Source organism: Pomacea canaliculata, linkage group LG14 (genome assembly GCF_003073045.1).
Source record: "Pomacea canaliculata isolate SZHN2017 linkage group LG14, ASM307304v1, whole genome shotgun sequence".
NCBI classification, from domain to species: domain Eukaryota; kingdom Metazoa; phylum Mollusca; class Gastropoda; order Architaenioglossa; family Ampullariidae; genus Pomacea; species Pomacea canaliculata.
In genome coordinates this window covers 3,783,089-3,803,304 of record NC_037603.1, presented here as the reverse complement: position 1 = coordinate 3,803,304, position 20,216 = coordinate 3,783,089, and the positions used below count along the sequence as shown (strand labels likewise).

General features: G+C 38.0%; 2 protein-coding genes across 17 annotated transcripts in view; one reads left to right on the top strand and one right to left on the bottom strand.

Moving 5' to 3' along the window:
- The window catches only part of LOC112555152 (diacylglycerol kinase delta-like), a 95,121-nt gene extending 86,611 nt beyond the window's left edge, over positions 1 to 8,510 (top strand). For all 15 annotated transcript variants that reach the window (XM_025223397.1, XM_025223398.1, XM_025223399.1 and 12 more), the window contains one exon: positions 418 to 8,510. In XM_025223397.1, coding sequence (XP_025079182.1) covers positions 418 to 516 — 99 coding nt within the window. In that variant the 3' untranslated portion in view covers positions 517 to 8,510. The remainder of the gene's footprint in view (positions 1 to 417) is intronic.
- A 2,160-nt stretch (positions 8,511 to 10,670) lies between these two features.
- On the bottom strand, positions 10,671 to 19,884 carry LOC112555137 (eukaryotic initiation factor 4A-I-like). Of its 2 annotated transcripts, none has more exons than XM_025223360.1 (10): positions 19,593 to 19,884; positions 17,445 to 17,502; positions 16,686 to 16,818; positions 16,196 to 16,335; positions 15,686 to 15,851; positions 15,013 to 15,122; positions 14,627 to 14,770; positions 12,601 to 12,738; positions 12,084 to 12,253; positions 10,671 to 11,821 (listed from the first exon to the last, which is right to left on the bottom strand). In XM_025223360.1, the coding sequence occupies exons 1-10, from the start codon at positions 19,793 to 19,795 to the stop codon at positions 11,677 to 11,679; spliced, it is 1,407 nt and encodes a 468-aa protein (XP_025079145.1). In that variant the 5' UTR covers positions 19,796 to 19,884; the 3' UTR covers positions 10,671 to 11,676. The 2 variants fall into 2 exon arrangements, with proteins under 2 accessions (XP_025079145.1, XP_025079146.1); XM_025223361.1 differs by lacking the exon at positions 19,593 to 19,884 and adding an exon at positions 18,344 to 18,505.
- Between the last annotated feature and the right edge of the window lie 332 nt (positions 19,885 to 20,216).

Below are 20,216 nucleotides of genomic sequence, written 5' to 3'. Positions count from 1 at the left end.
AAAATTTATGGGAAAAGGGCAGTTGAAAATCAGTCAGCTGTATTCACTCACATATAACGAAAGGAAAAGAAGTTGCAGATCAACATTTGTGTCTTATAAATAAAAATATTACAGAAATAACGGCCACTCTCAAGAAATAAAAATTTCAGTCATCTCCTCCTACTTTTAAAAATATTGCTTTATAAGATTTGTTTAGTATCCACAGGTGTGGTCATTGGGCGAGTTCAGAGCAAATTTTTTGATCAATGTCATAAAAAGCATTTTTAAACTGAGAGAACAAAACGCATGTGACAATGTCTTTATTAAATAGTCTTTGGACTACATATTTTAAATGTCGTAAGACATTTTGTGCCTCCATAGTGTACAGTAAGGAACAGAAGGATAAGCTGTGACCTCAGTTTTCCTGGGTGTTTCTAGGACCTAGGTGTGACCAAAGTGGGTCACCTAAAACGAATCCAGCAAGCAATCAAGGAACTTCACCTCCGAGAGGCAGCATACGACCGCCCCAGCACCTGACATTGAGCGCCAGGCTGTGTTTTTCTCATCGTCACATCTGACTGTGCACCGATGCAGCTGCTCGTCAGTGTCAGGCTTGATACAACCAACCACTCTACCTGCACTGTGATCTTAATGTGTTGTCGCAATTAGCTGGTCCATGTCTGCCATTACATGTCTGCACCATTTGCACCAACCACGAGTTTGGTGAACAACCACCCCAACCCCAGTCCACCCCACCCTTTAACCCTTGTCGCATTCTGTTGTGTGCTAAGGGTGTGCATGACCACCACCACAAAAGAAGGGAAATCCAACAGCAATTAATGAGCAAGAGACTTGGACAGCAGCCTCAGAAATATGTCTATTTTTGCCTGCAAGCCTCCTGTTTAAAAACTTTGATTATTTATATATTTATGTATTTATTATTTACTCTCTTAAGAGCTTGTGCTGTATGATCAGCTCATGGTATTTTTTGTGGCTGATGAACCTGCAAAGATGACAGATAAGTCGTCAGTCACAAATTGTGTTTGAAGTGTTTCATACTTGTGACAAGCATATCCTTGTCGTCCTCAGTTTCTTCACTGCTATTGTTTTCATCTGGCTTTAAAATTGTATTAAAAAAATTATGGGTAACAATTGGGCAGCCAGAAAAAACATTGTTTTAATGTCACTTTGCATGTGTATATGCATGCAAAACTACCTGAGTAAATGCATGTTTGATTTTCTTGGACAGGGTGGGGATTATTTTTTAGAGGCTGGGCTCAGGAAATTGGTGAAAGGGACTTTTTTCATTTACTTGATGGAAGAGACAGTTCAAACATTCTTAGTCATGGGTTGGTGCTCCACTTTCTTTGTAATTGAATGAACTTACTCATTTTTTATAATTAATTTTGCACCTGTCAGGAATTCACACAGAACACTGGGTGCACAAGACATAAAATCTGTCTTGCCTCACTTGTCCATCAAAACACCATGGATGTCAACCTGTGGAGCTAGAGAATGTTTGAATGTTGTCACAGGACTCAAATCACAACATTAGCCCCTGGCTTCATTACCAGAAATGCAATGCTGTGTGTGTCTCAGTGTTCTTTGCACTTTTCATACTGTCTCAAAATCAGGCAGTGGAACTGGTTTATGCAGCTTGCATTTGGAGTTGTTTACTGGTTCTTTTGTTATCGTCAAACTTCATGTGTTGCACGTTCTTTACAGTTGACACCTAACATTGCTGTGATTTTTTTTTAAAAATAACAAGAACCACCTTTTTGCACTCAAGAGTTGGAAGAACCAAGTGCAAGGTTAAACCCAGTGTTTGTCAGCACTCTTCCTTTGTCACTTAATCTAAAATTGCATGTCTTTGACACATAATCCTGTGTTAGCTTTTGAGGTAGCGAGAGATAGAGATCGTGTAAAGAGGTTTCTAGTTGGCATCCTTGACAGTGGCATTGCAATATGAAGGGTCTTGAGGTCTTCTCTCCAAGGTATCCCAGAAACATCAGATGAATTCTAAATTGGAAAAAAAAATTTTTTTAATATCACTGGTGTCTCCTTGCCACTTTCCCTTTACCCCTTTCTTCATCCCATCTATGTCTATAAAGGAACTGAGCAGTTGGTTGTGATATTGTGGAAGTTAAGTTCATTGTTACCTAGACTCTTTGTCTGAGGGAAGATCAAGGGGACATAATCTCTTCTCTACTGGCTGTAAGGCCTAACCTCATTTTTTTAGTTCAGACTTCACTTTCTTCCTAAAGATGCCCCTACTCCTGAGCAGAGAAGAGATTGGGGCTAACATGAGCACTGGTATGCCATCTTTGTCTTAAACCTGTCAGCCTTGGTGAACAGAAGCTTAGCACCAGACAGCTGTTCTCATATATTTTTGTGATTATGTAGTTTTCATACACAACAGTAGATTGTCTTGGAATGTTGGCCCAGCAAACTCATCTTATTATTATTTATCTCAGGGTCAGGCCTAGCCATAAGATTTTGCTGTCTACTGGGCAGTCCAGGCCATTTTTTTTGTCTTTAACATTTTCAGGCCACGCCACTTGTCTTGAACATTTCTGAGATCCGTTAAGATTATCTTCTGTCTGATCATTGGGTGCTGCTGCCTTCCGATTCAAAGGACCCTGTTTTTTCTCCATCTGTTTGAAAATTTCTGAAGGCAAAGTTATAGATGCTTTTTAAATAGAGATGTTTTAGTACATTGATGTAGTGACTGAGATCTTTCAAAAGGCAGAAAATGCAACTACAGTTTTCCTTTCTCTGAGATAGAGCACCAATTGAAGTTGCTTCCAAGACTTTCCATGATGACTTTCACTGCAGAAAGAGTGTTTTTGGCCATGAAAATGGATAAACTTACCTCCAGAAATTCTCTCATACGGAAAGAAATGATGGCTGCATCCTTGAACAGCTTATCGAGAACACCTAAACTCTTCTCTGTCTCCATTCAGACATTTTGAAGGATGTACCTTCAGTTTGGTTCTTCACCTTTATGGAGGTCATGCCCCCACCAGGAAGGCTCAAGTTCTCATGTGCCTTTTTCAGTGATCTCAAAATCCATTACCTGTTTATCATTCTGACCTCTTTAAAGGCTCAGTCACTAATGTGCCTTTGGTTTGACCCTTTCACATCTTTAGAGAGATCTCCTTTTTCCTGTCCTGGTAATATTCTGATGCCACTGATTCAAGATACAGCTGGAGTAAAAGCGACCTAGTACTATAGGCAAAAAAAAACAAACAAACAAGAAAGTAGTTGGAATATGAACAAAAATATTTTTTTGCTTTCTGGAGATTCAAAGTAAGATGCTTTTTTATTTGTTGCCATTGTTTTCTGTCAATGATTTTTGAAGTCTGAAGGGTGGAGGGAGAAATAACTGCTGTCATGATGGCTGTTGTCATACTTCCACCCCTCTTCCCATCCAGACTACAACCTTACTGCTGCCTGAGGCAATGAGGAAAAGGGGTGAACTTTAAAATGATTTAGAACCCACTCACAGGTGCTTGCAACCAAGCTAAGTGCTGATTTGCGTGCAGACTAGAGTTTTGTTGTTGTTATTGACATTCACATTATAATCCATGATCTACAGGAATATAGAAACATGAAAGTGGATGTACTACATTCACTTGAGGGGTGGGGGGAACGATGTATTTTTATCTGTATTTGGGAATCTGTGTTGGATTCCAAGACCAAAGGCACTCCAGTCTGTGATACATTTGCTTTATTCACAATGTCTTTTAATTTGAGTGTTTTTAGCACAGTCAGAACTTGAATGCATGCAGCACGACACATCACTGTTTGTGTGCACATGTATAGACCTCAACTTGTTTCATCACCTGTGTTGATGTGAGAAGCAGTTTCACTCTTTATCTTTTTGATACAATTTTCTACTTTATCTAAGTATATTTTCACTTACAAAATGAGCATACGTATGTGCAGGAATGCATTTTGGGGAACGCATGCATTCCTATGTCATTGTGAGTACATCAGTGTGTCCATGTGGATGTGAGAAACTTACCTGTAGAATGCTAAATCAGTGTAAAAAATGTTTGTACTTTTGGTATCCAAATTTTCATGTTGACGGTTTTTTGTGTGTGTGTGCACATACCTATGGGAATTTCCATTTTTCTAGCAAATAAATAAATTGAGTGCAATATGCCTCCCTTGCATTACCCTATTTTCCACCACGGACATGACATTGCACTCACTCATGTCATAATCTTGGCCAGACCGAGGTTTTGTCACATTGTATGAAATTCTCTGCAAATTTCTGCACTACGAAATACGTGATTTTTTTCATTATCTTGACTACACAATGTTTTTTAGGATGTCGCTCACTTTCTTACGATGATTGTATATCACAAATTTTTTACCATGTGACAGTTTTGCTGGCTTGTGTGAGACAAGTGTAAGTGGTTCATGGCCCTTTACTCCTGCGTCTTGGCTGTATGAGCACTTTGCAATACACTCGGTAATTTCGTGAATGGAAAAAACATTTTCTTGGGTGTCACAGCCATCTTCTGGGCCATTATAATCAGTTATTCTGACAAGGAACTTTCAGGCTAAAAAGGGCAGTTGTTAAAGTAGGAAAATGTGGAGATGATTAGTGAATACAAGCTGGTGAAAAATTACAGATTGCTAAGGTCCCCAGGTCTCAGTCAATGGACAATTTGTTAAACAGCTGCAAAACCTACTTGTAAAACCTATTATTAAATAATTCTAACAATTATTAGTATTAAAAGATCGGTGTCATATGCTGGCAATTTAAGTTTTGCCATTTCCAGAAATAAGGCAATGTCGAATTGCTTTTATTCCTTGTCGGTAGAGCTCAGTGTTTTGTGAATAGTGGATTAATTATCTTGAGGATGAAGATTTTGGTTAAGTAAGCTGCCTCTGCTTTAAGAGAGTCTGTCAGTGCTTCTGGTTGATAACTTTTGTGGGAGATGTGATCAACGTGATTCCTTACTGACCTTGAGAATTAAGTGACAAAGATAACAACAGTCACATCACAATACCAGTTCACATTTGTCAACTTGATGGTCAGTTCACTGCATAAAAATGATATAATTGCTTATGCAGTGGTGACCAGGGGTATGCATAACAGTCATAATTTCAGTGGAAGTTAGGTAAGGGTTTATTCCTTTCCTGGGGATATATGGAAAAAATGACGATAATCATATAAAAAAATAAATTGAATATACAAATAATAATATAGATTTTTATAGTACATTTCCCAACTTAAAAGTAGATGCAGTTTGCTTGACAACAGCAAAACAAATATACAAATATAGACTCGAAATAAATACAGAACACAAACCAAGCAAATACATCAAGGTATAACAACACAAGAGCAAAGTATAAGAGCAAGATCTTGAAGTGGAGAAAAGTTTGAACACTGAGTTTGATTTAATGACAAGGAAGAAACACTAGTGAACATGTAGCAAGAAGGTACAAAACACACCATCAGGAGCTTATTCAACATCTTGTACATCCATACAATCAGCAGACAATATACAGGAAGTGCATAGCGGGTAGATTAGAAAAAGTGAAGATTGCATAGTCAATAAATGATCTCGAGGAAAAAAAAGAGAAGAAGCAATATAAGAAGTTTCTGTAAAGCATTACCAAGCAGAGAGTGGGCTGTGGAAGCACGTAGTAAATGTCTGTTTTTCAAAACCAGGTGAAACCGTGTGTAGCAGTGCATCCACTGACCTCCCCTCAGCTTTTCTATTTGGACCAGGGAGTAAAAAGTGTTTCCTTAATTAAGGCAACTTAATGTACCTGTTTCTCACTTTCACTTTTCATTTTTCCCCATTACTTCTCCTGTGCAGCTCCCTCTGCTTGGAAACCTCCAGTGCCTTACATCACTAAACCAACATCCCAATCCCAAGTTGTTCACAGCTTCCCATTTTCCCCCATTTTTCTGTCCCCTCTGATCTCACCCACTCAACCACCATCAAAGGATGTGTGTGGCAGGCTGGAAACTGAACTGGTAAACCCTCTTACATCATCACCATGGCATTTACCACAGGTAGAGTGTTTATAGTGCAGCTGAATAGAGCCAGGAGACCTTCGCTGTCTTTAGTCAAATAAGGACAAGAAAGTGTTTTCTCAGTCTGTACTTGACTGCATGCAGCATGGCAGCACAGTTCACCTGCATGTCCATAGTAAGCAACGTAAGTGGATGTTATGCAGACAGGAATTTTCTTATGGAACTTGCGGCAGCTGTGGTATGGAAGTCCAGTGAAAAAAAAGCTTGGCATCAGCTGTCCATACTTTATTACGACAATGTAGTGGATTTTTTTACCTATAGCAAAACTCATCAGGCTTCTGTACAAGTTTCTTCCCTCTTTAAGATCCTGCACAGTGTTGTTGGCCTCAAGAATCTGATAATATTTTGCTGTATGTGAGTTACGGGCTTTAAAAAAGCATTAATAGGAATTTAAAATTAATCAAATGGTACTTTGCTGTAAAAAAAACCAAACTAAAGCTAATGCAGAAAATTGAATAATAGTCTACATGGAAGTGGAATATCTGCAGTGTAGCAATAGTTAACTGTATTCATTAAAATTTTGATAATAAATCATGTACGTTAGAACATATTTAAACATGTATATTAAAAGGTAATGATGAATAATGTGCATTACAGTAGTATAACTTGTGCACACTAAAATAGGATTCTGAATAATGAGCAGTATAAAACTTTAATAAATTGTCACAGGGCAAGCCAAAGCCCCGATGATTACAGGCTGTTAAGCAAGGATGCTGATGCATCTAATTTCATAGAAACTTGTTCTAGTGTGACTTGTCCAGCTAGGATGTGTTGCAGTCGCTGTGATGTTTGAAGCAGCTGCCCTGTTTAGATATGTTTAGTGTTTATTGAAGTTACACGTTTGAAAGAAAAGGTCTGTCTGGGTCTAATATAAATGGCTTTAAGGTTTAAAGAAAACACTTCTGTCAATCAGGCAGTGATGCAAAGGTTAGATTCAGTAAAAACTGGATATTGAGGCTTGGTGAGCGTACGTTCTGAGATTTAAAGTAGCTGTTAGGATTCATTATTTCTCCTGCAATGTGAAGAAGATTACAACCGGTAGAAGGTGAAGGTAGTGGCTGAGGGAGCATTGAAGTCTGCAAGAAAAGTTAACTGTGTTTAAGTAACAAACAAATTTTAATTTCATTTTGAACAATTTTTTAAAGTAGAGACTGAAGATAACGTTGATATCTAACATAAATTGGCACAATGGGAGTGTACTTGTTTTGGGAAAGTGAATTATCGACAGGAGTGGACCAATGACCACCCACTGTCTAGCTTAAAGCTGCTGAACAGCAAGTTTCGGCTCTCCAACTACCTCCCATGTTTTTTTATGTTTGCTGCTCACAAACCACACTCCTACAATGGCTGCATGATCATGGTTGAATCTTGTCCCAGGCCTATGAATGTATTTACTGTATGTAGTCACCACTGCACAACGAAATTTTGTGTGTGTTCATTTTTGTGTATCGTGTGCTTACCATTAGACCTGCAACACACAGACCTTACGTGATAAGGGAAATATTTTGACTGTGTTGTCATGTAGAAGCATTTTGTGTCTGTTGTTTAGAGTCACCGAACCATGACAGTCCTTCGGGAGAGTTATTCCTGCTCTTATAGAGAACACCCTCACAGTGCCTGAAACACGATTTGTAAGCTGTGCTTACTTTAAGTCATTTTGCTTATTTTTTGGTCAGCAGAAAGAAGCAAAAGAGGGTTTGCCATTTTTTACATTTATTTTGAAATAGATGAATAAAGATTGGCCAAAAATAATTGATTAAACATTTTAACTAAAATAAGAAAGTGAAGAATAGGGAGAAGTAATTTTTGTTTTATCAGATCTTTAACCTCTCTAAAACTTGTGTGTTCCTCCCAAATGGCTGGAAAATGATTTTTTTTTTTTTAATTTGTTTTGTGAATATTGTTTGAAAACACCACTGAATTATCATTCCATTTGGCAGGGTACTTCAAGTCCTTAATGTTGTCAGTCATTTTGTTGCAATGTTCTTCCCTCACTGTGCCATTGTAATTGGTTTCTCTGATCAAACGAAATTAGGTGCTAACACCGACCGCCCTGGTGTGCATGCAAATGATCACTGTCCTAGTATTTTTGTTAACTCCAGCTCTTCACACTGATATCCCAAAGTATTTTTTTTTTTAAATTTATGTATGTCAGCGTATTCAGGGTTTCATTTGGTCACTTCAGATATGAAATCTCTTGCACCTAAAGTCTGTGGATTATAAAAGAGCACTTGATGTATTTGTGTTTGGGACCTTCTTGGAACCTGAAACTGAGATTTTAAAAAAGTTTCTTTTCATGGTCACTCACTTCTGCACATCGTCTTACTTGGTCCTCCTTGAGTCCGTGTCTTTCATACCTACAACGTATGCTGGTTTTTTTCACGTTTCTTTTTTTAAAAAAAGGGCAAAAACACTATTTACTCAGTCTAATTTTCATACGTTAATAAAAAGGAAATTTATTAACTTGGAATATGTTTAGTTTTTGTCTAATTATGTGGCGAGTGCATGTCATGAATGTTTGTAGGCAGACACAGTGCATCTGTAACCTTGTGTTGCAAGCCAATCACTTTTGAAAACAAAAACTACTTTTTTTTTTTTTGTATTGAATTTTCTGGTTACAGCTTTTCTAGGCTTCTTTAGACTCACATTTCCCAGGAAGTAGCTGGTGGATTTTTTTTTCTTTTTTTTAATCCACTTCATAACTTGCACCTGTTTTTTGCGTGTGACAGAGATGTTGTTCAGTCAATTGTTTATATCAAAGCTTGCATGGAAAGTATGCTATACAGTCATCCCTTGGCCAGTACCTTTTGGTCACTCGGGACTGAAGAGTTTCAGACCACATTGATCTCAGGGACAGCCCTCTTTTGTAAGAGTGTAGCCCATCTCGTCTCCCTTACTGATGGATTCCTCAACTCTCTCAAGGGTCACCCATCCAACAACTGGTAAACCCCTATAAACCAGCAAACGTATGCCTCTGGTCTTGAACCATTCAGCTGCCTGCTTCCCCAGTGTGGGTACATGCTTGGAAGCCAAACAATGAGAAGATGAAACATTTTCAGTCTTCTACTCATAATCTCCCTTGGTCTAACTTTCAAGGCCATAATGTCTAACAATTTTGAAGCTTTCTATTAGCTTCTGTCAACACTGGGTGAAACCTTGCTGTAAATCAGCATGTAGGTGCAAGAATGCCCGGGGCACAGGAAAAGTTTAACTTGTTGCAGACGGTAATAATAAAAGTTGACTGTAATAGTAAAAAAAATACTCGTAGAGTACTTGCACAAAAGACTAGAGAACAATCAGACAAACAAAGAAACATGACATCAGCAAACATAACACTAACAAACATCAAACATTGAGGAGTTTGCAGGCTATTTCTTGTTCAGGTAGAATTTGACAGCAGAGTTTGAGCTACCAATGTGCACATAAAGAGATAGCATCAGAGATATTTCAACAGGTTGGGCCTGAGGAAAAGGTCCTCAATTTTCTCCTCTGATGCCTGGCATAAAGAGGTAAGACAAGCAAACCAACTCCACTGATAAAGCATCAGTAGCTATATTTTATCACAGAAAAAAATGACGGTAAATAAAGTTAATTTTTTTTTTTAATGTCCAACCTGTGATAGTTGACCAGTTTAATTTCTGAACTACTGTTTTCTTCTGCGGGATGAGATTAATGTCACCCTAGTAGTAGTAGGCATACTCACTGGCCATGCCAATAATCTACAGCCTTAGTCAAATCTGGCATGTTAGCATAGAAAGTTATTCCACGGACCTGTATCAAGATCAATTAGACCAAAGTGCAGTATAAACTCCCCTTTTATTATAATCAATATTATCAAAGGCTCCACTCAAGTCTGCCTCTCAAATGACTTTAAGCTATTTGCTTAAAACTTTATAAAAATAGCCGTTGGAATAAAAGGTTTGCCACCTCCAACATAAAAATCTCAGTTTCTCACACTGTAAATGTTAGCTAGGCCAAGATTATTCATGTCAGTTTGCCATGAATGCACAAACGCTGATATCAATTGAAGTTAGTATAGTTGCTGCTTGAGCAAATCAGTGCTCTCATACTTTGCGGGGTTTATTTGAAGTTGTAATACTTCCTTTAGCACGACTCTCCAGTAAATCTGCAATCGTATTAGTTTTGTGGAACTGGCGGTCATATTAAATATTGCTACAAATGACAAAATTTATCTTACAATGATTGTCACTAAAACAGTGGTCTGTGCGAGATGGGAGGTCAGTCACAAGTGTTATTATATACAAAAATGGGGGAAAAAAATAGAATGTTCTTTGAAACATTAATACATTTATATCATCCCCACTGTTTGCTCATTGCGATTACCCTCAACTCATGTCACCATCTATTAATGCAGGGTACGAAACAGTGCATTTAAATCCCCATACCAGTTTGTGAAATACTGCAAGTAGCTGGGGTTTTTTTTAAAATCAGGTTTTCCAGGTATTTACTGTAGTCAAGGTATAAAGTGAATTTTTTTAATAAGTTTAGCAACCATACATGGAAAGCATCTGCTCGGCAAAGCAACACAGAAAAAGCATCATATCCATCTGCTAACCAGTTTACGTTCCAAGACATGAAAGAAGCTGACAAGAAATACAAACCAGGCAACTGCCAGGGCACTATATGTTATGTACATTTTATTTCAATTTAATATCGCGTACTTTATGTACACGTCTCCATAAAGTACAGGGTCAAATTTACTATGTGCACAATAAAGCCCTCAGCGGAGTTCAGCTTCATTAATTTCATGCAATTTAAAACACAGGAGTCTTGTCAGCAAATCCATGCCGAGCACAAGTATCTATCACATTTAACACTAACCCCCTCTTCCTAATAACAGGTATGCACGAATGATGTGTGCCAAGGACCTTTCATCAGTTTTAGTCACGATTGCAGACTTGTGCCACTGCAATGCTTTAGTGCAAACAGAACCTACTGATAATATTTTCAACTGTTTAGTTAAATTGTTAATTCTTACGCTTATACAGACCAGTCCATATACAAACATCCAACACATGTTCTTCTCTATTTTTTTTTCAAAATTTATTTTTAGGGATTTTTTTGTCATAAGTTTTTCAAAATTTTCTTGTGAACATTTCAATAAAACCCTTTTCTTCAATATACCTCATAGTGGCTTGAAAATTCTGCAGTGCAGTAGCCAGCCATTACTTGAAGACATCAAAGGTATGGGGCACAGCTTGTTCAGACTTCCTACAAATTTTTTTATGTCCTTCATTAAATCCAGCAGCACTGTTTGCAGCAGGCTTGTACAGATGGCTGTTTCTTCCAAAGCACAGACAGACTATCAACCACCACAAACCCAACCCACTTCCCTGCCCAAACCAGTACATTCAAGACAATTTGTGTCTTTGGCAGAGAATAAATTACACCATCATGATAAGGAGCATGTTCATGATTCTGACCAGAAGAAAATGCACAGGGAAAAATCTAAGACATTATCTGACTGGTGAAAATAACCGGTTAGGAATTTCACCACTGAAATAAGAGGGAGAAAGCCTGTCATTTTGAAATGTGTATTCTGTGGACAGTTTGCTGGAAATATGGATATGGCAAATGTGCCTGCCACTGGCAAAAAAATTTAAACGAAGGCTGCTTTACAGTAGATCTGCCACATTCATGGGCATTTCTTCAATAGTGGTGTTGTAGAACTGCTCAATGTCACTGAGGGTGCGGACATCATCTTGGGTGACAAAGTTTATTGCAACACCTTTGCGACCAAAACGACCACCACGTCCGATTCTGAAAAGGTAAGAAACAAAGGTACAACAACAACCAAAAGTAAAATAAACTTAACCATACAGCCATCATACTTAGCTTGTGTGCTTTTATATTCCATCAAACTGATTCCCCCACCCCCCAAAAACCAAATAAATAAAACACAAGTACCCAATTATTCACGTTTATGCTTATGAGCTCTTAAAATTTTATGTTTCACACAAGAAACAAAATGTTTATTCTAAACTTGAGCTGTAAGTTGCTGCAATGACTCTTCAAAATGTACCTGTGAATGTAGTTTTCTCGGTTAGCTGGCAAATCATAGTTGATAACCAGAGAGACCTGCTGCACATCAATGCCACGAGCCAACAGGTCTGTAGTGATGAGCACACGAGAGGAGCCTGATCGGAACTCACGCATAATTACATCTCGCTCCTTTTGGTCCATGTCACCATGCTAAGATGGAGGAAAAACAAATCAGAGGAAATGCGACCAGCAGACTATGTTAGTCTAGAGGTAAAGCACAAGTCTAAAATACTTAGAAAAAACAAAACATAGTCGTAATATCTCTGCATAAATTGCATTAGCCTGCTAGTTATTCAAAGTGCCATAGTATGTTTATTTCACATCAAACTATAAACCACCAATAAGTAATAATGTAAATAAGAATGAGAAACAATTTTTTTCTCAGTACTACAGGGGAGAAAAAGCATATGACTTTATAAAAAACTTTTTGTAAACCCCCTCTACCCCCACAAAGAGTACAATACTTTAGCATTGCCAAAATAGTCCACAAGACATACCATGGCTGAGACAGTGAAGTCACGGGCATGCATTTTTTCTGTAAGCCAATCGACTTTCCTGCGAGTGTTGCAGAAAATGACAGCCTGAGTAATGGTGAGAGTCTCATACAGATCACACAGTGTGTCAAGTTTCCAGTCCTGAGGAAAACAAAAAGCGTGAAAAAACTGAAGCAGGCAAGGAATTAACCAAATAGTATTTCCACGACAATCTCTTCGAGTAAAAGATAGCTTGTCATGAAAAGTAAACTTTGCCACCATTCTTCACTTTTGCTTAAAATCAATTTATACTAAAAGCTTCATCATGCAGCAGTTATGTCACTAGGACCAAGTAATAGCCCATGCCAACCATCAAGTCATACTACGACAGCATAATATTCACACTTGCACTGTACAAGACCATATTGAGGCAGCAAGCACAAGGTGCTAGCTGCCTCACCCAAAAAGCCTTGCATTTTTAATTTCCTTCCGCTGACGATCCAGAAATCTACAAATACTTCTGGGTGCTTTTGGGAAGGAACCACTGAAGCAAGAACATGGTTTTTATTTGTCTAACATAGTAAGAAGACATTTAAATAAAAGCTAACATCTGTACATTAACAAACCTGCATTGAAGCTAAGCACATTTTCATCAGAGCTGGCAGACTGAAAACTACAATGAGGCTCTATTATGCAGATTGACCACTATCTTGCCGTTGGAAAATAAACTATAACAGAATTTCCTTAACATCAAGCCTTTTCGCATTTTCTGTAAATTTGCCTCTATACAATATGCCGGTATTTTCAATACTCCAAGCAATTGTCAAACTACCAAATATCAACTCATACCATAAGTGTACCAGGCTATATTGAGACAGACAGCATGGGTAGCCACCCGCCTCACCCAAAAAGCCTTACATATTTAATTTCCTTCCACTGACGATCCAGAAATTTACAAATACTTCTGGGTGCTTTTGGGAAGGACTCCTTGAAGCAAGAACACCAGTACAAGTATTTAATTTGCCATTTTGAAGCAAGAAAAAAAAACACTAGCTCCCATCTACTATTACACATTAACACGCCTGCTTAGCAACTAAGCATGAAATTTTCACAAGACATGAAAGACAACAGAATACTACCATATGACTAAATCATACTGCTTAATCTTTATCTCTCTGTTATAAACTATGTGGTTTCAACGTATAATAGAATCTCCTAAACATCAGCCTCTTCGTATTTTCTGCAAGATTGCCACTATACAATGTGCCGGCTTTAACAACAATCCATGCCATCATCAAACACTGTATTTACTCTTCATACTCTACATCTGTACCTGGCCATATTGAGACAGACAGCATGGGTAGCCACCTGCCTCACCCAAAATGCCATACATATTTAATTTTCTTCCACTGACGATCCAAAAATCTACAAATACTTCTGGGTGCTTTTGGGAAGGACTCTTTGAAGCAAGATCAACGATTTTTTTTTTTTTCTCGTCCAGTACAAGTACTTATATATTTTTTTCCAATTTGCCATTCCCAAAAAACTAGCCCTATAGCAAGGAAAAAACCTAGCTCCCATCTACTATCCCTCTATTGTACATTAACATGCCTGCTTAGCAACTAGGCATGAAATTTTCACAAAACACGAAAGAAAATAGACTACTATGTGACTCTTAATCTCACTGTTAGATGCTCAATAAAGTAACAAAAACGTGTAAACGTGTAACAGAATCTCCTTAACATCAGCCCCTTTGTATTATCGGTAAGTTTGACTTGGTATAATATACCGGATTTTACAATAACCCACACCATCATCAAACAACCCTGTATTTACTCATACTACATCTGTACCAGGCCATATTGAGACAGATAGCATGGGCAGCCACCTGCCTCACCCAAAAAGCCTTGCATAATATTCTATGCTTCCACTGACGGCCCAGACAAACATCAGTGTTCCCTAGGTGCTTTTGGGAAGCTTGGATAAGCAGAAATTCCCCGAGTCCTTGTAGCATTCAACCACCATGACTCGTATTTATCTGTGCTCTGACCTCGCGTTCTACTTGCACATAGAACTGACGAATTCCCTCCAGTGTCAGTTCCTCTTTCTTCACCAAGATACGAACAGGGTTGCGCATGAAACGGTGGGTCACCTCCAACACATCAGCAGGCATTGTAGCCGAGAGCAAAATCACCTGAAAGAAAACATGCAATCACTAAAACATGTGCCTACATAAAAAAAATCCTCAACAGTCATATAAAAAAGTAAAATAAGTATTAAAAGAACTAAAATGAGTAGTAGCATGAAATTGAAAAACGTTTGCTACTACAAAATAACAAGATAAAAATTTGCCAAAGATAACGAAGCAGTAGGATGGCATCTTCAATATACAGTTCACAAATGAAACGAAGTACTGCCACAATATTCCAAACCAACCTGAATCTCAGATGGCATATGACGAAACACATCATAGATCTGGTCTTTGAAACCACGTGACAGCATCTCATCTGCTTCATCCAGCACAAACATCTTAATGTGGGTTGGGTCTATGCAAAAACAAAAGCGACACTCTGAACACTGCCAAGACAGCGTACAAACTCTTAAAATCTTCAAGTGAACTTAAAAAAATAAATGTAACCTACCAATTACATTTTTAAAAACACAACAATTCCCACGATGCTCTAAATACTAATCAGCAGCCACCATACAGCCAATGAGGGTATTTCGATAACTATTAAGTGCATGCGCAGTACACACTGGTTGGTGGTTAAAAGAGAAGCCCGAGTAAGCCACCCAGCTGCTTTTACTGAGACGCACAAAGAAAAGAAAAAAAGAGGAAAAAAAAAAATCACTGCCACACAAGAGTAAATTTTAAAAAGGTGGGGGGAAAACCCCAACAACTACCATCCCCCAGTTTTTAACTAGCGCTCTGCAATAAAAAAAACCCGTGAAAAGCTGATAGGATCTTGTTGTTGGTCACTGACCTTTGTAAAAATACCCTCATTCAAAAAACACGACCTGGCTCTAGATTACAAACATTCATACTCTTGCATACTCAATCTTAATGCTATAAAATGGGCAGCACCTCTGCACTGTTACACATCTTTACCTAGGGCGCGACGGTTGATCATGTCAAAAACGCGACCAGGGGTCCCCACCACAACATGAACGCCAGCTTCAAGCTTGCGCATGTCCTCACGCACCACAGTGCCTCCAATACATGCATGGCATTGGGCATTCATGTAGTCCCCGAGCGCCAAAACCACCTTCTGAATCTAAAATGATAAAGATAAGTAACAAATAAAACACCCTGGCCACCTGGTCTTTAAGATTAGAAAGTCTCATCTTAAGCAGCATTCGAAACATCTGCACTGATCAGGATAACAAACGAGCAATCACAGGTGGTTAGTAGCCACAACCATTATTATCAATTTGAAAGATTTTGCATTCAATGTTTGCTTTCTACGCAAAAAAAAAAAAAAAAAAAAAAAAAAAAAAAAAAAAAAAATTATACCAAACAGTAAGTGAACATGATATCACAATATTAAAAGGTTATTACTAAAACTCACCCAATGCAACACTGCATCATAATACAGGATAAACACACCAAACAACATACCTGCTGAGCCAGCTCGCGAGTGGGTGCAAGGACAAGAGCTTGGCATTTGTTGACTCTGAGATCAAGTCTTTCGAGAATGGCAATGGAGAAGGTTGCAGTTTTACCTGTTCCTGACTGGGCCTGTGCAATCACATCGCGGCCTGGAAACAAAAGTCTGGCTTTGTTTATCTTTAGCAAAATGAGGCAATGTGTTCACTTACCCGTAGACTACAGTGAGAATTTGCTATTTAATTCCTTCCAGTACCTCTATTAACTTCACAGACTGCAGCATGTTTCCATTCAAAGCATAGGCGTAAGTCGACACTTGTGACAGTTTTAAAACAATCCAACTTTTTATATACACACCAGTCAAACATATTAATAGAGGTTTCACTTAGGAAGGCATGTGGTTATGCTAACCTTTATAAAATACATATCATTTTGTAACTGAGCATACAGTTTTAGGAACTTACAGATCCTAATAAAATCTCACTACAGTGCTAATACAAACCTCCAATGCAGGGAATGATAGCACGTTGCTGAATAGCAGAAGGTTTCTCAAATCCATAAGCGTAGATCCCTCTCAGAAGGGTCTCTCGCAAATTCATGTCATCAAAGGAATCACAAATGGAATCATAGTTGCTCTGCAACAAATCATAAATAACCTGCTTTAACCTACTTCACGATTTAAAATTTTAATAAGAAATTTTTGTAAAACTAAAATGTAAATAAAATCACAGCATAACAAGAATGGTTCGAGACAACAGGTAAGCAATACAGGAACGACTACATCTCAGTAAATCTGCCCTGAAGTTTACACATAGACCAATGTATGCAAACGCATTGACCCTTGTTAGAGGCCAGAATTATGCTTTAAACACGTGTCCAGTACGTTTATTCCAAAAAAGATGAAAAGAGAAGTGAACACTTATCAGTAAACAAGCATATGGTAGACATGATAGCATAAATTAGGCCAGGTTTTTTTCTCTGTCACTGCCATATTTTATTCTTTACAGAATAATCATAGTTCACCGCACAAAGGATATTTATGCAATTTGTAATAATAAAATTGTGATGAATTTACAAATTAGTGACATTTCTTAATGATTAAAGATGAGACTACAAAGAACAGGTGTGTTTGGCTTTAAAGTCTCTACACGTCATGACTTTTGAGCACCTCAAGTTAACGCGAGTGTTCAGAATTAATGTTAAAACTTTTTTGGAAGTTTTACTCGGAATCTTCTAAGTGCTAAGTAACAAAATTGCTTACCTCAATAACTCCATCAGCCTCAGGTACGTATTCATCTTCAGGTCCCTTGGTTTGAGACCTAAACAAATTTTAAAAAATCAAACTTAGACATAATAAGCAATAAAACCATTGTGGAATTCACACCTACAAAAGATTATCTAAATGCTGCCTAAATGTATCACTGTCACTGTTTAATCTGTAATTTTAACTATTTGTGCCAAATCATTATATGCTTAAAATATAATACAACAGTAGAAAACTATCACAGAAAAAGAAGTGTTCTGAGCCAAAACATTTACAACAAGCTGTCAGTTAACTTTTGTTTGGTGTATTTATGATCATGTTAATCTTTAGGGATGTGGGGAACCGGTCTTCGTGAAGTAACATGTTAAACGCCGTACTGCTTAAACCTCACAATCGTTTAAATAGAATCCACAATGTTAAATAAAGAAAAATAATTTTCAGATTATCAATATTGATTAGAAAAAGAATTTCAATGTTCCTTCTAATCAATGACTGATACCGGTCGCCGTGCCAGAAAAAAAAAAAACCTTACTTCTAAGAGCTATGCAAAACGAAATCTACTCAAGCCTGCTTTTACATAAGCAAAGCAAATTGTATATCTTATAATAACTTATCACATATTCCGGATACATTTGTAGTCATTCTTTTTAAAGACAATCAAGCAACAATCAAGTGATTTCTTTAATACCGAGCATATGCTCATGCTTTACACACGTGCGAAGGCGAGCCGCCATTTGCGATTTTCAACAGACCGACTTGACGCAGAAAATCCTCAAGTTTCACTAAAGATCAATTTAATTTTATCATAAATTCAAGCTTCTGACAAGTATAACAATCGTTTTAACCTTTAGTGACATGAATTTGTACACTACATCATCTATAAATCTAGTTCTTACCGTTGTTCGTAATCATCAGAGTTATATGACATGTTCTCTCTGTTTGCTCCGTAAGGAAAGGAACGAATGCGCGACCGAATAACTTAATGGCAATTTTTATTAAAAAAATCACAATCAATTAACAACTAGTTGCTGAACGCTCGAAAGATGTTCCTCAAGTCGGCAACAACCTCCTGACGATAGCAAATACTAATCAAGACTGAAAGGAAAAACGTAGGATGAGAACAATGAAGGATTTCAAGCTAAGTAGTGCGGGCGTAGGAACTACAGCCAATGAGTGACAAGGCCTTCTTCCTCCCCGTTCGCCATTTCTGGTGTGTGACGTCATCAAGAGGTCGGTCGCCCACTGAGCCCCAACCCACATGTTGACTGGCGGGTACATTAGGTGATAGAGTGGACAGCAATCATTTCGAAAGTTGATAGTAGTGGCACCTTTCCGATAGCCACAGTTGAATACACATGACTGAAGGTTACAGTTCTGATACGCGACGGGCAATAACAAGGAATTTTCATTATTGAGCCTCATGGATGATAAGTAGAATGAATGAGTTGATAAAACAAATTAATGAAAGTAAGATGAATGAATATTGTAATTTATTCTTAAAGCAGCCTGATTACCGATATGTGTGTCCCCCCCTTCCACCCACCCAACCCCTCACATACACTTAACAACGACAGGTACAGCGAATATGAAAATAACATACATTTCATCGTGGTACCAAGATATGGGAAAGAAATTCATTATTTTCGCGAGCTGGATGGGTAATATAAATGTGCCAGACTGGCAGAATAAAGATGAAATGTAACAAAAACTACAATGGCTATTAGTAGTATCAAACCTTTAAAACTGATAAAAATGATTACAGGACTAGCAATAATGAAGACACTGGCAAAGATAATATATTTTTCAGCAATTAATGTCCTCAATGATTTTAACATAAAATTTCATATTCACGCCAAAAGAGTTGCAGTTAAACACAAGTATTTTGTACATGACACGCTTAATCCGTTTTTTTTTTTTTTTTTGTCGTGTGAACTGGTTTCTTCATATAAAGTATTCATAATCTGAGATCGAAGGAATATTTTCCAATACTGTCATTTATTCCCTTCTTTTCTTTCCGGACAATGACCTTACTTAGTCGATGGTGAGGTACTGAGAGGGTCAGAGCTACTATGTACGTGAAATCATAAAAAAGTGAATGTGGTGATACCGTTGTAAACTACAAGTACAATAAATTTCGTTAGCTACCTCTCACTTGAAGGGTTTCCACCCCACTGGTCTTTTCGATCATCTTCATCATCTCTGCGAGAGTCGCTTTCCCTCGTTCGTCGGCCTGTGTCTCGGTCGAGAGAATAGGTCGACGGTGACTGCTCCTGCCGGCGAGGTCTGTACGACTCTGTCGGACTTGGGCGTCTGTACTCTGTTTCAAACTTGCTGCTCACTCCACTCATTAGAAAGAAACGGTCTTCAAAGTAATGCGAGAAAGATTTTCTAGGTAATCAAACCTCAAATGCGCTGTTTCCACGCCAATGTCGATTCTGCTTCCGCTACGACGTACGCATGCGCACTGGAAGAGATTCCGCCAATATTTTTTCCCATTACGTCATATCTTAAATTAGAGAAACGGAACGGCAGCACGGGTGCCAGAGATGCAGAGGGTTTTTTTCTTCTCATGTAACTCGAACAATCATCAAAGTATATGTACAGCAGGCACATCACTAAGGTATACAAATACAATTCACTCAACCATAAAAATATGAGGATAATGTGGAAGCGGAGCTCACTGCGTTCACAAAGAAAAAAAGCAATAAAACCCTCATAAACATCGATGTATGAAAAACAAAACATTTCTTCCAACTTAATAATCGTGAT

Excerpts from the sequence above, each read along its gene's own strand:
- LOC112555137 (XM_025223360.1), bottom strand. The coding sequence starts at position 19,795 with ATGAGTGGAGTGAGCAGCAAGTTTGAAACAGAGTACAGACGCCCAAGT. Across the intron at positions 16,819-17,444 it reads AGGCTGATGGAGTTATTGAG|AGCAACTATGATTCCATTTG; the intron begins GTAAGCAATTTT and ends GATTTGTTGCAG. Across the intron at positions 14,771-15,012 it reads ATATGCCATCTGAGATTCAG|GTGATTTTGCTCTCGGCTAC; the intron begins GTTGGTTTGGAA and ends GTTTTCTTTCAG.